Source organism: Corythoichthys intestinalis, chromosome 2, assembly GCF_030265065.1.
Source record: "Corythoichthys intestinalis isolate RoL2023-P3 chromosome 2, ASM3026506v1, whole genome shotgun sequence".
Lineage (NCBI taxonomy): Eukaryota > Metazoa > Chordata > Actinopteri > Syngnathiformes > Syngnathidae > Corythoichthys > Corythoichthys intestinalis.
In genome coordinates this window covers 63913019-63927511 of record NC_080396.1, presented here as the reverse complement: position 1 = coordinate 63927511, position 14493 = coordinate 63913019, and the positions used below count along the sequence as shown (strand labels likewise).

At 38.0% G+C, this 14493-nt stretch overlaps 1 protein-coding gene across 3 annotated transcripts in view; it reads right to left on the bottom strand.

The window, feature by feature from the left end:
• trim33 (tripartite motif containing 33) overlaps window positions 1–14493 on the bottom strand; it is an 88420-nt gene that overhangs the window by 48455 nt on the left and 25472 nt on the right. For all 3 annotated transcript variants that reach the window (XM_057855591.1, XM_057855600.1, XM_057855609.1), the window contains exon 2: window positions 1351–1469. In XM_057855591.1, coding sequence (XP_057711574.1) covers window positions 1351–1469 — 119 coding nt within the window. The remainder of the gene's footprint in view (window positions 1–1350; window positions 1470–14493) is intronic.

Here is a 14493-nt window from a genome sequence, read left to right as displayed (position 1 = left end):
TACAGACCTCTCTAATCTTTTCAAGTAGGAGGACTTGCACAATTGGTGGTTGACTAAATACTTATTTTCCCCACTGTACATGCTGGATGAAAACATTCAAAGTGCTCAGGACCATAGAGTAGACTACATTCCAACGCAACAAGGATCCTAAGCCTACAGCCAAGACAATGAAAGAATCGCCTGAGGACAACTCTCTGAATTGTCTTAAGTATTCCAACCAGAAACCACACTTGAATCCCGAATTAAAAGGCTGTAAGATGGGCGGGCGAAACTGCTTGATGATGTGTGCCAAGATCCTGCAATCACTTTATCATGTAAAGTACTATTGTCCTGATCTGTTATTCAGTATCGGGATTGGTGACCAATGCAGTTATTTTTTTAGTATGACAGTACTGGATTTGGTGACAAGATCTAATCCAGTATTCATGTATGCTTTCAGCATCGTCACGGTTTTCGGCTTACCTAACTCAAACCACTAGTCAAATGGCAAACAGCAAACTCCTATTGTCTGGGACTACTACTCTTAGAGATCAAAGATAGTAAAAAAACATTTCGTAATATTTGTAAAGGAGCATTTCTAGAGGAGGTACCAGCAGGCCTCACTTTGCTGCAAATCATGATTTGTAATTTACTGGATTCATTATTTGTTTTGTATTATTTTCAAATGTCTAAAAAATGTAAGTAGGGAATCAGCATCGGACCAGTACTAGCAAAACAGGCTTGATCGGATGTCAAAAACAATCTGTATCGGGACATCTCTGATGTAAAGTATCTTGGTGCTGCATTTTCCGTGCATGAAAAATGTATGTAATTAGTTTCATATGATTAACTAAAATATGCAAACCCATTACTAAAGAGGCAACAAGGGAGCTCACACTTGTACAAATTTGGCAACGTACACAATAATTATCCAGCCAAAGAATTAAACAAAAAAATAAAATTGAATTTTGGCATTTCAATTTTCGGACCCTTCCTTATCTCCATTCTTTATGAGTTTTTGACAGCCTTTCACCAGATTGAACAAACTGCTGTTTGAGGAAAAAAAAAGGCACAGATGGGCTTTTTTTGTGATTCATTTCTTGTAAGGTTGTCAATTTAGAGGTGGACAACAATGTGTGTCAATACTGCTACAATGTAGTACATTATCGTAGATGTCTTTGTGCATATGAGCTGCACAGCAAATTTGGTGTCCAGACTCATCAGTCACTTCGCAGACATGTAGATGTGTCACTATTGGCAAGGTAACAAAAATGGATTGTTTGTTAGTATTGAAAATTAATCCCGGTTTGATGTGAGGTTTTTGGCGCTACAGGCCCTTAAAAGATTGGGTTGGGCTTTCTCTTAACTTACCTGTGCAGCTTTTTCATCGGATGTGCTGGTCGGGTCTGAGGTATCCTTAATCAAGTAGTTGTCAATAATATCACTTTGTTTGTAGTCCTGGTGGCATACTGAGCATCGCATAACATTTACTGGAAAGAGAAGAGAACAAAATTAATGCAAGTCATTTGGTTACTAAGGTACAGGGTAAAGGCCTGTGAATTTTCCAAAGAGAAGATTGATAAAATACACTTTAGTAGCTACGTTTACACGCAGTCAAAACACTTTTCCAAATCGGGTAATTGGCAGTGTTATAGAAGGAATGGCGGTTCCTGGCACGGGCCACTGGGGCGGTCGCTCGGGGAGGCAAAAATTTAGCAATGCAATATTTCATGGTTAAATCTGCATGTTTGTAGCTCGTAATAGCTGAATGACATCAATATATCATTTTTTTGAGTGTGCTGTTTTGGCCGATCATTGATCATATTCCTTTCTAGGGTAAATTCTAAAATATTTGGGAGCACCTCTTGTCCAGAATGAATCTTCAGCAATGGAATGTTCTGTTGTACCAGAAGATCTGGAAATCCACCTCCACATCAATGTCATATGTCATGCCTCAGGAAAGCCACAATGAGTTTGCTGTCGCATTCTCCCTTCAGCAAGAGCTCATAAGTAAGTGGTATTCTGTACTCTACTGTATTGTTGTGCATGCATGCATGCATATCGCTTCATTTATTTAATATGTAATCAATAAAATTTTAATTTACATTTGAGTGTGGATGTTGAATATTCTCCTTCACATATTTATTTTTGTGCACTTTCAACTTGTTTAATAGTGTGAATAAATATAATATTCTTAACAAATACTGTGTTTTGGTTTTTGGGTTGTGCTTTGTACACTTCATGCACTGTATTTTTTGGGTTAATCGTTGTTGGTTTTGGGCTATGGTTTTTTTGGGGAGTTTTTTTGGGAAAGGAGTGGGAGGGCGCCAAAGCGTTTGTTCGCCCAGGGCACCATATAGGCTAGGACTGCCCCTGTATGCAAGGCAATGTGAACGAGCTCAAAAATCCAATCACTGTACATTCAGGTTCTTAAAAACCTGCTTATAATCTGGATATCCCTTTGAAAGGAGGATTCATTTGCGATTTATGCATTCTCTGATCCAGTGTTTCTCAAATAATGGGACGCGCTGAAGGAATCTGAGCTTTTCGCCAGATGGCCGGAATCACGCCAGCCGAACCACCGGAACCATGCTAGCGCAATTCCAAAAACCCAAACTTCGCGCGTTCATCTTAGGCTTAACCCCTTATACGGACTCCATTTTAAAAGCTGTAAAAGGCTTCGAAAAAGTTGACAATTTATTCCAAGTCGGCAACAGTCATACAGCACAGAGAGACCCAGGCAAGGAGGCAAAATGGATCCAGGGTCACCGTATCACAAGTCAAAAAAGATTCCTGAGAAAAATGGTAAATGGTGTTATACTTATATAGCGCTTTTCCACCTTTCAAGGCGCTCAAAGCGCTTTACACTATCTCGCCATCTACCTACTGGTGACGCAGCACCAGGAGCAACGTAGGGTTCAGTATCTTGCTCAAGGACACTTAGACGAGTTCATCGGGGCGGAGAATCGAACCCACAACCTCTGGTTTGGGGTACAACTACTCTACCACTGGGCCACGCCACCCCAAAATGACGATTAGTTAAACATTCAGTCTTTTAAAGGCTCTGGTGAGGCGGGCTGTGGTCCGGAAGAAGGTGTGTTTGGTCATTGCTTAGGATTATTGTCTGCTGGACAGGAGAATTCGGGCGTTACTGTTGTCAGGGCAACAAGAGTTAAGGATTTTGCCATCATCAGTGCCAAGTGAGTGCTGAGTGTTCACTTCTTGGTTGCGGGCTCCTCCCTATTAGATGTTCCTTGAGGCAAATAAGATGTCCCGCCATTTGTTCTGGATTGTCCAGAACAGCTGATTACGGGATTTGGTGGTGCTGACTTGGGCTTGTAGATGTCTTGCCTATCACATGCTTGTCAGCGTCAATCTTGCTCAGTCAGCTGCATGAAGCACGCGTTGGGCTTCCGCGGTCAGAAGGTGTCCTGTATCTGTTCTGCCCTTATCTGCCTGTTGTCTTGGCACTGCAAATTCTAATCATTAATCAACAGTCCAAGTGTTCATAATATCAAATATATTCTGCTTGTTTTTCTTAATATGCTATTTTTTTTATATTGGGTGTGTTCGAGTAATACAGTCGAACAGTAAATGTTAGGAAAGACACTATTTCCTAATTGATTATATTAAGTGTGGTAGAGTAATACAGTAAAACAGTCAAACAGTAAATACGAGAAAAGATACCATTCCCTTCAGCGCCGAGAATAAACTGTAATTGCACATCCACTTAGTGGGTGTCAGAGGCACTCTCATTTTCAGAGTGTCCGCATTGTTATTGACCCAAACAAGCGCACACAGCAAAGAGCACTGGAGATATGAAGTACTAAGACAAGGAAATATAACAACGCGTACGTAGCATTTGGCTTTGAGTTTTAATACAGTGGGAGACGAGGACAGAGCAGTCTGATTACTTTGTCTAAAAATGTTTGCGGCGGGCAGCAGGAAGCAGAATCGATTAGGACGTCACTTTAAGATATTAGACCAAAATCACATAGATAAGCTGCTGCTTCATTCTTTTTCAGCAAAAACCTGCCGAATATTACCAACAATCATCCCGCTTTGTCAGTGTTACATCAGTAAACCAGCGAGTACTGTTAGCATGCTCAGTGCAAAGTAACACCACACCAAAGCAAAGGAGCCAATAGTGGCTGCAGCAAAAAATAAAAACTGTCCCTCTGTCCAGTGACACTGTCGTTTTTCTTCTATTTTTTCTTTTTTTTCTCGGTCAAATTGTTTGGCATATTGTCCTATTGAGTTAATGTGGCTAATCAATTTGAATTTAGGGCTGTCCCAAACGACTAATTTTCTCCCGATTAGTCAGCCGACTATTTTTACGATTAGTCGACTAATCTTATAATTAAAATTAAAAAAAATTTTTTTTTACTAATGTAGCATTGAAATTTTTTGTTGACGCTTATCAATTCAAAAAACATATTGGAACAGGTAAATTATTTATTTAAGTACAAATAAACACGTAAATAACAATAATAAATCAAAAAATAAACGAGTTCAAATGCTGATAGAATTAACTAGTGCAAAAGAATGGCATGTAAACAGATTCAGAACACTGACTTCCTTTCCAACATGATTCAAAACAATTCTTAAAAAAACACCTCGCATTAATATTATAGTACTATATATAATAGTATTATAATTATAATTATTCATTGCCAATCAGATTTTTCATAAAGAGTGTCATTTTAAAGGTATTTTTAGTGTAGAATCTGAATTTTGAAGTATGTGGGATTAACTCCAGAAATCGCTATTTATATGAAGAACATGACATGCTTTTATTTTGAAATGTTTACCGGAAGTACGTTCGCTAAACCGCTAACTTCAGCTTTACACTCAGCAAAAAAGCACTTTTTGTAATTGCAAGCAGTGTCAGTAATAGATTTTTTGGGGTCATTTTTTCGTTTGCAAATGTTGTTAACCAGCCATTTTTCTTGTTTGAAGTGTCACCTTTTAACCGAAAGTTTGCTTTCACGAGACAACTGCCAATGTTTTATAGCAGGCTAAAGTAAGTTGCCTTTTTCCCCCATTCACCTCAGTGTAGCAGTGCTAACGTGTTTAATATGGATGTGTTTTCTTATTTTGTATGTCAGAACTTTAATTCTACAGCGTGTTGATAAGAGAAAGGAACTGGAGCCATCAGCACGCACGCACCAATGTATGCACGCACGCACGCACGTGCGCAGCGATAAAAGGCAGCCGTGAAAATTACCGGCCTCATTTTTATTTGCCGTGCGATAATTGGACTCATTGCATATCGTGACAGGCTTAGCAACTTCAATAAAACATGTCGTTAGTTAGTTAGATGGACTTACAAACTGGTTGACGGCGCTTTAGGTGTTCATTCTCGGCCGACGTGCAGCCAAGCTTGGCATTGAAGAGACAGGACAAAACAGTGTACCCTCCTTTGTTTCTTTGAAATAAGTCAATGTTTTGGACACTCTGGTGCGCTTTTTTTGTCTTTGTGCCGCTTTCCCCGCTTGCATGCAGAGCGTCCCACATTCTGAACTTTCCACGCATATATTTTTTTAACCCTTCATTAACCGTCGACGGGATGTTTTGCGCGTCGACGGATTTACGTCATCGATGACGTCGACTATGTCGACTAGTCGGGACAGCTCTATAAATTGAATTTATTATTATTTATTGATTTTATTACATTTTTATTTTTCAGGATCAAATGATCACAAAATGTACCTTGACTGTATTTTTAGTTTGGATGTGACTTTTTTTTTTACTCCTGGCAAATTGACGCGCTCTACATAATTTCTGTTACAAACAAAATAATGTTAATAAAGTTAATTTATTGTAAACTGATCTATACAACTTTTTTTCTTTAATATAGAAAGGGTATCATGTGATGCAGAGGTGTACTTATAATAATAATAATAATAATAATTCATAGACAAATACTATTTACAGTGGCCGCAAAGAATTGTGGGGGCGCGAAACATTTACAAACAAAATAACGTGACAAAATAAACAAGAAGCATTGCTCTAATCACACAGAATTTTGGTCACGTAAGTACTTGTTGATGCTTAATACATGGCAAAAAGCACCGTGAAATGCTTTTGGATTAAGAAATCAACTAATGACCTCTTGAACGTAGTGCTTTATTGGTGGTTGAAAGTACCAGGAGTCAGGACAGTAAAATTTACAAGACGCTGAACCAAATCTTACAAGTTCGCGTGGTTCATTACAATGGTTTTTGTTTGTTTTCGTTTCTGTCATGATACTCTCCGAGTGTGATAATGTTGCCTTGAGTCACAATTTGGAAAGCAATATGTCTCTTGGTTCTAAGCCGGTATGATAGAATATGCAAATAGATTGTTCTGAATGTTTTAAAAAATGTGAATATTGACCATAACCTCAATATTGGCTGTATGTTAAATTTTGCCACTAACTACGAAACCAGAAATACAAATTCTGATAAACGGCTTATATGAAAAGCTTTCCACAGTATTAATCTTGAATTATTTTTGTAATTATTAAAATATTATGTTGTTATCTCACAGCCAAGCCATGGAAGTTTATCGAGTTTTGTTTCTCTCATGAGGTTTCAATCTTGGTATGCTCGGGTAGTTTTACAAGATAATTCAATCTTCCATAATCAATTACTTTGTTAATTAAATCAATTAAAGTAAAATTACACTGGACCGCCAATAATTCTATTAGCATGGTTAAACCAACTTTTATTTTCCACACAAGTTAAAAAAAATAAATAAATAAAATCACGAGGTTAAGCAAAAGCCAATAAAACAGTCATTGACCGGCCATTTCAGCCACAACTAGCGTGAGATGGTTTGAGCCTGCCAGAACTGGTTTGAGCAGGCCACAGTCAGTTTGAGGAGGTGCCATCTGCTCTACTCCCTAAATGATTGAGTGCTAAGCGGACGTACAAAGGAACGCACACACAGCCACTTTAAATTAAACAGGTTCATAAAACCTCCATTTCCTACTGAAACCTAATCATGCAAATAAAGTGCATATTTGACATTGAGTCATTAGTTATTAAATACAAACACTTGCTTGACAAAATCGGAATGCATTGTTTACAATGGCAAAAATCAAATACAAGCATACTTTTAGCGAATGCTTAGTACTATTAAAATAGTATACAGCGCGAGTTGATTTTTCAAAGAAAGTCCAGAATTATTTACTCATCTAGCGAATCCTAATATTTTGAATTTGTATAAATAAAAAATGTCAAACTATTTCTAAAAATACATATTTTGGAAACTTATTCACTCAATTCTTATCTTCTGAAAATGACATGATCGGGACCGATTTCCGAACACGTGATCGGCTCAGGGACATTTTTACACATAGATTTTTGTGGCTTCTGACAAAGTTTTAGAGGCAATACAGAGACTAGATGTTGTGTGTCGTGTGCTTGTCCAAGTCGACAGCAAGAACCCACAAACAAAATGCAAAATTTAACCTCTGTGACCTACTAAAGAGTAACCATTAACTTTTTTACTGCTGTTTTTTGGTACACAGGTTGACAAATTTTTAACACAGACCAGAAGGTTCAGGTATTAAATGTCCATTGCAACCTCTAAAGAATGATCAGTGATTTTCAACACTAAACACATTACAAAATTATGAACTTAAAATAACACAAATTTCAAACCTCAACATGAACAAATTTAGGCGCACGTCTTTAAATGCCTATCAATTGTGAGAGAAAATTATTTTAAAATACCAACTAAGTAATACCGTAAAGGGCTTTACTTATACACAGATCGAAATCATAACACTCGGAGCCTCGATCCCGTCTCGTAGTGTGAGGAAGGAGAATCTTGACACATAACTGGCTGCATCTAGATTGAATGAGACTTGGAAATGCCACGGTCTTGCAAAAAAAGTGCTACCGAGAGCTGTGACGACAACCCAATTGGACCGGATATCCCTTCTTAAAGGCAGGAGATACAGATGTAATGATGGCACGATTACAAATTGATACAAAATCCAGGAGTAGTCCAGAAAAATATTGATATTGTCGAGCTGTGCACCGGCCATCGAGCATAGGAATGTATCGGTTGCTCGAGGCTTCACATCGTTTTAATTTTCAAAGCCTTACAGATGATCTGTATGATTACTAGACCGGTAGTACAAGCAAATAGCAACTAGCACTAAGCAGAAATACATCACTTTTGTCAACAATCCAAGCTTTCTACAACTCAAGGCAAGTAAAAGTCAAGACTTAAGGCATTTTAATGCAGTTTGAAATAGGGCTTTTATCGATTATTTTATTAATTGATTAATCTATCAACGAGTTAGTTTGAATAATCGAGTAAGTGAATTAGGAGCATTTAATGCGTTGCAGAAAAATTTTGGGGAGAATTTTGGGAAATCATTCAAACACATATTCCCACGAAAAACCGCTAAATATACCTATAAATTACAAATGTATTATAAAAAAATAAATAAATAAACAGCTCAAATGAAAACATACCTCATGTTGGTCTTAACAGGGAGCATGTTAAGCAGCCATGTTAAATGAGTTAGACTGCTGGCCAAAAGTATTGGCAACCCTGCAATTCTGCCAGCTAATGCTCAAATTCTCCCAGAAAATGAGTGCAATTACAAATGTTTTGGTATTACTCTATTCATTTATTTTGCTTGCAATGAAAAAGCACAAAAGAGAATGGAAAAAATAAATAAATTAGCATTTTACACAAAACTCCCAAAACGGGCCGGACAAAAGTATTAGCACCCTCTGCCTAATACTTGATAGCACAACTTTTTAACAAAATAACTGCGAACAACCACTTCCGGCATCAACCAATGAAATTCTTACAATGCGAATGTATTTCAAGACTAAGAATCTGGGGGGAAATCTGTGTATGTTTTATTTTTCTAATCTCATCCAAAAATGCCATGTGACCATATTCAATGGGTGACATACCCGGTGAGTATGCAGCCCATACAAGAAATGGAATGGTATCTTCTAGGAATTGTGAGCAGATCTTCACAACAAGGGGCATGTATTATCATGATGCAACATCATGGTCCAGTATTTCAAAATTTTAATCCAGATTAAATTGATCCAGATTTTTAAATCCCATTTTCCTGGTCCATGGTTCAGGATATTCAATCCCGGTATTTCAAAATGTTTCTTAATCGGATTAGCATAATCTTGATCATCTATAAACAGATTTCCTAATCCATTTCACATCTGAAACCACTTTACCCCAGGATCACAGACAGGAGAAAAAAAGTGCGGTTCATCTCAAGGCTTTTTAATAAATCAACGTACCAAATGCAGAAGTATAAAATAGACATTAAAAATATTTGCTGTGCTGTTGTATGTAGTTAATGATAGCTGACAATGGCATTTCACACTTAATCTCTTTACAGCAGTAACCTTAACTTCTCCCTAATGGAAAAGCAGTGGGGAGGTTCCCCCAGTACAGGGCTGTGGGGACGTTCCCCCTGTACCTCCCCTCCACCAAGACCACACCGGAAGAGACATTATGAGGATGGTGCTTACCAAAAACACTTCCATATTTAAACCGAGAAAGCACAGCAGCAAATGTCAAAAGGAACAAATGACACTTTCAATGCTTTGGGAAGAACACCAATTTGAAAATACAATTAATGCAAAAGCTAATGCAGACTGGACGTTAGTGTGAAAATTACGTTTTATTGTGTACAATTTTGAGTCATAGCATTTTCATTGTTGTTTCCATTTTTTCCACATGTGGATTTTTTGTTCTAACACAAAAAGCAAATATAATAATAATAAATATAATAAACAATATTAGGTTGAATTTACTAAAAATATCTCTCTATATATATTTTTTATCCAGGGAAAGGTTATATTCATTTTTTTATGAGTAAAGTATATGCAAAATTAAAACATTGGATAACACTAATCGTAGTTTGAGATGGGAATCATTTAATGCTGTTTTTCAGTATCAAAGCGACCCAGATTTGTGATTGGGTTGAGTATTTCAAAACCTCAAACGCAAATCTAGGTGATGAGGGATTGGATTTCCAAATCGGGATTTGAACCTTCAAGATTAAATGTGGTTTAAAACAGGGGTTCCCAACCTATTCCACTAAGGCACACTGTGGGTGCAGGATTTCATTCTTACCAAACAAGATGACAACACTTTTTCCCCAATCTGGTGTTTTACAAGTGCAATCAGTTGATTGCAGTCAGGTGTGGCTTGTTTTAGCAGAAGCCTCATTGGTTCAACTGTCTCTGCTGGATCGGCTGGAACAAAAACCAGGACCCACAGTGTGCCTTGAGGACTGGGTTGAAAACCCCTGGTTTAAAAGACCCATTTTGAAATAAAATCTGGGTTCTATTCAATTATGTACTTTGAACTACTAGGCCCGGATGATTGCCATGGATGAATGGCACAACATAGAACCTCTGGATCTTATGACATATTGCTGTGCATTCTAAATGGCATTAATGAAATGCTCTCGTGTTCGTTCGTTGCCCATAATTTACACTTGCTCATACCATATCAACACCACCACGTGCCACTTGATCCACAAAGTCGTCGTTGACACCAGAAAACCGCTCCCCCCACACTCCACCAAACAGTCTAGGGGTGTGACAATACATCGAAAAGGTGATCGCGATACTTAGTAGCCCAAAAGCTTACCGATATGCTCCCAATTCATAGACATGTATCCGTGGTACTTCCGCATTTCTGCTCGCAACTTCCGTTTTACACTTTCTCCGTCCAAAACAACAGTGGAGCTGGAGTGGCATCACTTATCAAAATCCCTCAAAAAAGAAAATTTGGAAATACCGCATCCATCTGCCATCATCACGACATGGGAGGAAAACATGTTCATGAAAGCAGATGTAGAACCAAGCCCGTGCCAACCACAAAGACCGGGTGTTTATGTAGCCATGTTGCCGCTGGTGTTATGGAAAGTATGTACTTCGTATCCCTGCATTTTCTTCCAGGAGTTCACGCACAGCAAAGAAAGTCTCGGAGTCTCCTCTACGTCGTGCTGAATCCCTTTTTTGGAGAGTCCTCTGTTTGACTTTGCAGTTTTAACTTTGACAATACACTGCTTACTTCAACCACACTTCATGTTGTTCTTTTTAAACCAGAGGTTCGGAGCAGAAATTATCAAGGATGGCACCGCCCATGTTTCACTCAAGAAACTTCTATACTGTATATTGTTTTGAAAAGGTGTTACTTTTTTAAAAAAGGAACAATTAGGTTGCTACCAAATTGTTCCATTGGAATAGTGTCTACGTTAGCTCACTGGCTGCCTTTGATAGCGCTAGAAATCAGAGCATTCACAGCCAGTCTTTTTAGGCATTTACTGTTCATTTTAGGGCATTTACAGTCCTGTTGATTTTGAGTCGATTTCTATAAATTTGGGAACATTCATGAGTCACTGCCTTTTCAGCTACCCAAAACCAACAAGAAGTGACCTGTAAATGCCCCAAAATGAACTCTTTGTATGAATGTATGAATGTTCATTTGCTGCTACCCTCCCAGTTCAAATAAACTGGACGTCCACGAGTGATAAACTCATTCCAGTTCACAGCGGAAGGATGAAAAAGCTTATTTTTCTGTTTCTTAGTTGGTTTGTAAAATACTTTAGAATGATTTCCTGACCAATGTATCGATAATTGCTGTATCATGTCAAATGTTATCAAATGTGAGCATTCACACACTGAATTCAGTTACGATGACTAACTGCAGCAATCGAGACGTCGATGAGGACGACGAGCATGCAGATGAGCTTCCCTGAGAGGTTTCCGACATATTGTAAAGAAATTCTTTGGTTGAGGATTGTTACAGCATCTACCCGAGGGTCTGGTATCAGACACTCTTGGAGATGTGAAGGTCCTGAGCGGGTGTGGTGCACTTGGTCTGCAGTTGAATGTACTGTGAAATTGTCTGAAACTCTTATGATAGCATATTTAAACTTCAATGCATCGGCAACAGCTCTATTGATTAAAGGTCAATCAATATATTGGCCAGCCGATACTTGGGCCAATATATGGACTTTTCCAACATCAGCCATCGGCCGATTAACAAAAAGAATAAGCCAATAAATAAGGATTTTGATCAGCTGGAAGGCAAGGTGCTGCAGAGAGTTTCAGGCTTGTCTGTTTTGTAAATACTCTAAGATTTTTTTTTATCTTGCATTAGAGAATGTGCAATGTTGCTTTAGCCTTTTTAGGTGTTTTCTGAGTGATCCTTAAACTCTAAATGTAACTTGTAGCGTTAGCGTAGCATTCATGTTATCATTAGCTTTAGCATGCTAACCATTAAGCCTGAACGATATATCGTTTAAACATCGCCATCGCGATGTGCGCATGCGCGATAGTCCCATCGCAAGGACGTGCGATAGTTAAATTTTTATTAATCCACAAATTTATGTTGCTTCATGCTTTCGCTGTCCCGAGCTGATCGCTTTAGTGTCACTCGCGTTCCCTCCCTCCCTCTCCCAGCTCTCTGTTCCTCTGTGCACTTGCTTATTAAAGTTAACGATGGTTGTGTTTAATCTTGCCACAGAAGCGGACTTCAAGCGCACCGCTTGTTTCAATCATCGTTTAACTTGTTAAGCACTTTTTGCATGAAGGAAGCATGTGTTGGAATGAATGTGTACGTGGAAACGTTCGAGGCAGCCGGTGTTCTGACGAATGGGAATGCTTAGTACACCTGTTGTGTTGTGTCTTGGAGATAATCGCTAGAAGTGATTCTGCAGCCAAGGTAGATAAACAGAAGCATTTAACAAAGCAAAGCATCTTTCTACTACAGTACTTTATTCTTGTTTAAAAATGATTTGCTGGGACAGTTATGTTTAAAACTGATTATAATTATTACATTTGAAGTGCTTAAAAACCATCTATTAAAATATATACATTTTTAAAGCATACATGGGGGGGGGGGGTGAAAAAAATGTCTAATATGCATCTCTTTTCAATGCTAAATATACACTCACCGGCCAATTTATTAGGTACACCATGCTAGTAACGGGTTGGACCCCCTTTTGCCTTCAGAACTGCCTCAATTCTTCATGGCATAGATTCAACAAGGTGCTGGAAGCATTCCTCAGAGAGTATGGTCCATATTGACATGATGGCATCACACAGTTGGTGCAGATTTGTCGCCTGCACATCCATGATGCGATTCTCCCATTCCACCACATCCCAAAGATGCTCTATTGGATAGAGATCTGGTGACTGTGGAGGCTATTTGAGTACAGTGAACTCATTGTCATGTTCAAGAAATCCGTCTGAGATGATTCCAGCTTTATGACATGGCGCATTATCCTGCTGAAAGTAGCCATCAGAAGTTGGGTACATTTTGGTCATAAAGGGATGGTCATTTAAATCTGTCTATGCGGTCCTCACTCTGAAGCGTCTACTTTTTCCAAAGCTAGACAGCTTGTGAAAGACGCCTTAATAATTAGACTTCTTTGTTTTTCATCTGATTTATTAATAAAATGGCCTCAAACCATTGTCCTCTTTAGACCGTTGTAAAACTACAAAAAAAAAGTACACAAGCATTGCATTAGCAACAACGTTAGCTTAGCACGCTATACAGGTTCACTAAACATAAACAAAAAGCGTCTCATACAAAAAATATAACATTTCGCTTACTAACATAATATGTACATTCTTTACAACAACCATACTTACGGACAAATCTTGTCCAAGGATCATATAAGCACAACATTATCAGCCCGAGACGTCGTGCAGCCATAATGAACTGGCAAGAAAACAATAAACCATGTCGCAAAGCGACCACAAGAGTTCGCTGTTGGACAGCACAAAAAGCCTTGCTGTAAAACTTACCAAAAGGCAGAATACTTTCTGAGCGGGACATGTGCGTTAATTGCGTCAAATATTTTAACGTGATTAATTTAAAAAATTAATTACCGAGTGTTACGCGATAAATTTGACAGCCCTAATATATATATATATATATATATATATATATATATATATATATATATATATATAAATTAGGGGTGTAACGGTACACAAAAATCTCAGTTCGGTACGTACCTCGGTTTTGAGGTCAAGGTTCGGTTCATTTTCGGTACAGTAAAAAACAAAATGCAAAATATAAATGTGCTAGTTGTTTATTACACACTTTTGTGCTTTCAACAATAGGAACATTAGCCTATACAAAGCTAGAATTCTGCTAAAAAAGTAGCAGGTATTTAAAGATAATCCAACATCCAAAGCTTTCTTTCTGAAAGAAAGAAGAAAAAAGAAGTCCTGTGCTAAAGAGAAAAGCAATCCCAATGACAGATTTTAACATGTACAGTGGTACCTCTACATACGAATTTAATTCGTTCCAGGACCTTGTTTGTAAGTCGAAATGGTCGTATGTCGAGCAGGATTTTCCCATAGGAATACATTATAATTCCATTAATTCGTTCCAAAGCCTAAAAACATACACTAAATTCTTAATAAATACTGCTGGCACTGTTACAAATGGCAATTAAACATAGAAAAACAAATACGTTATAAATAAATAATTCAGAATAAT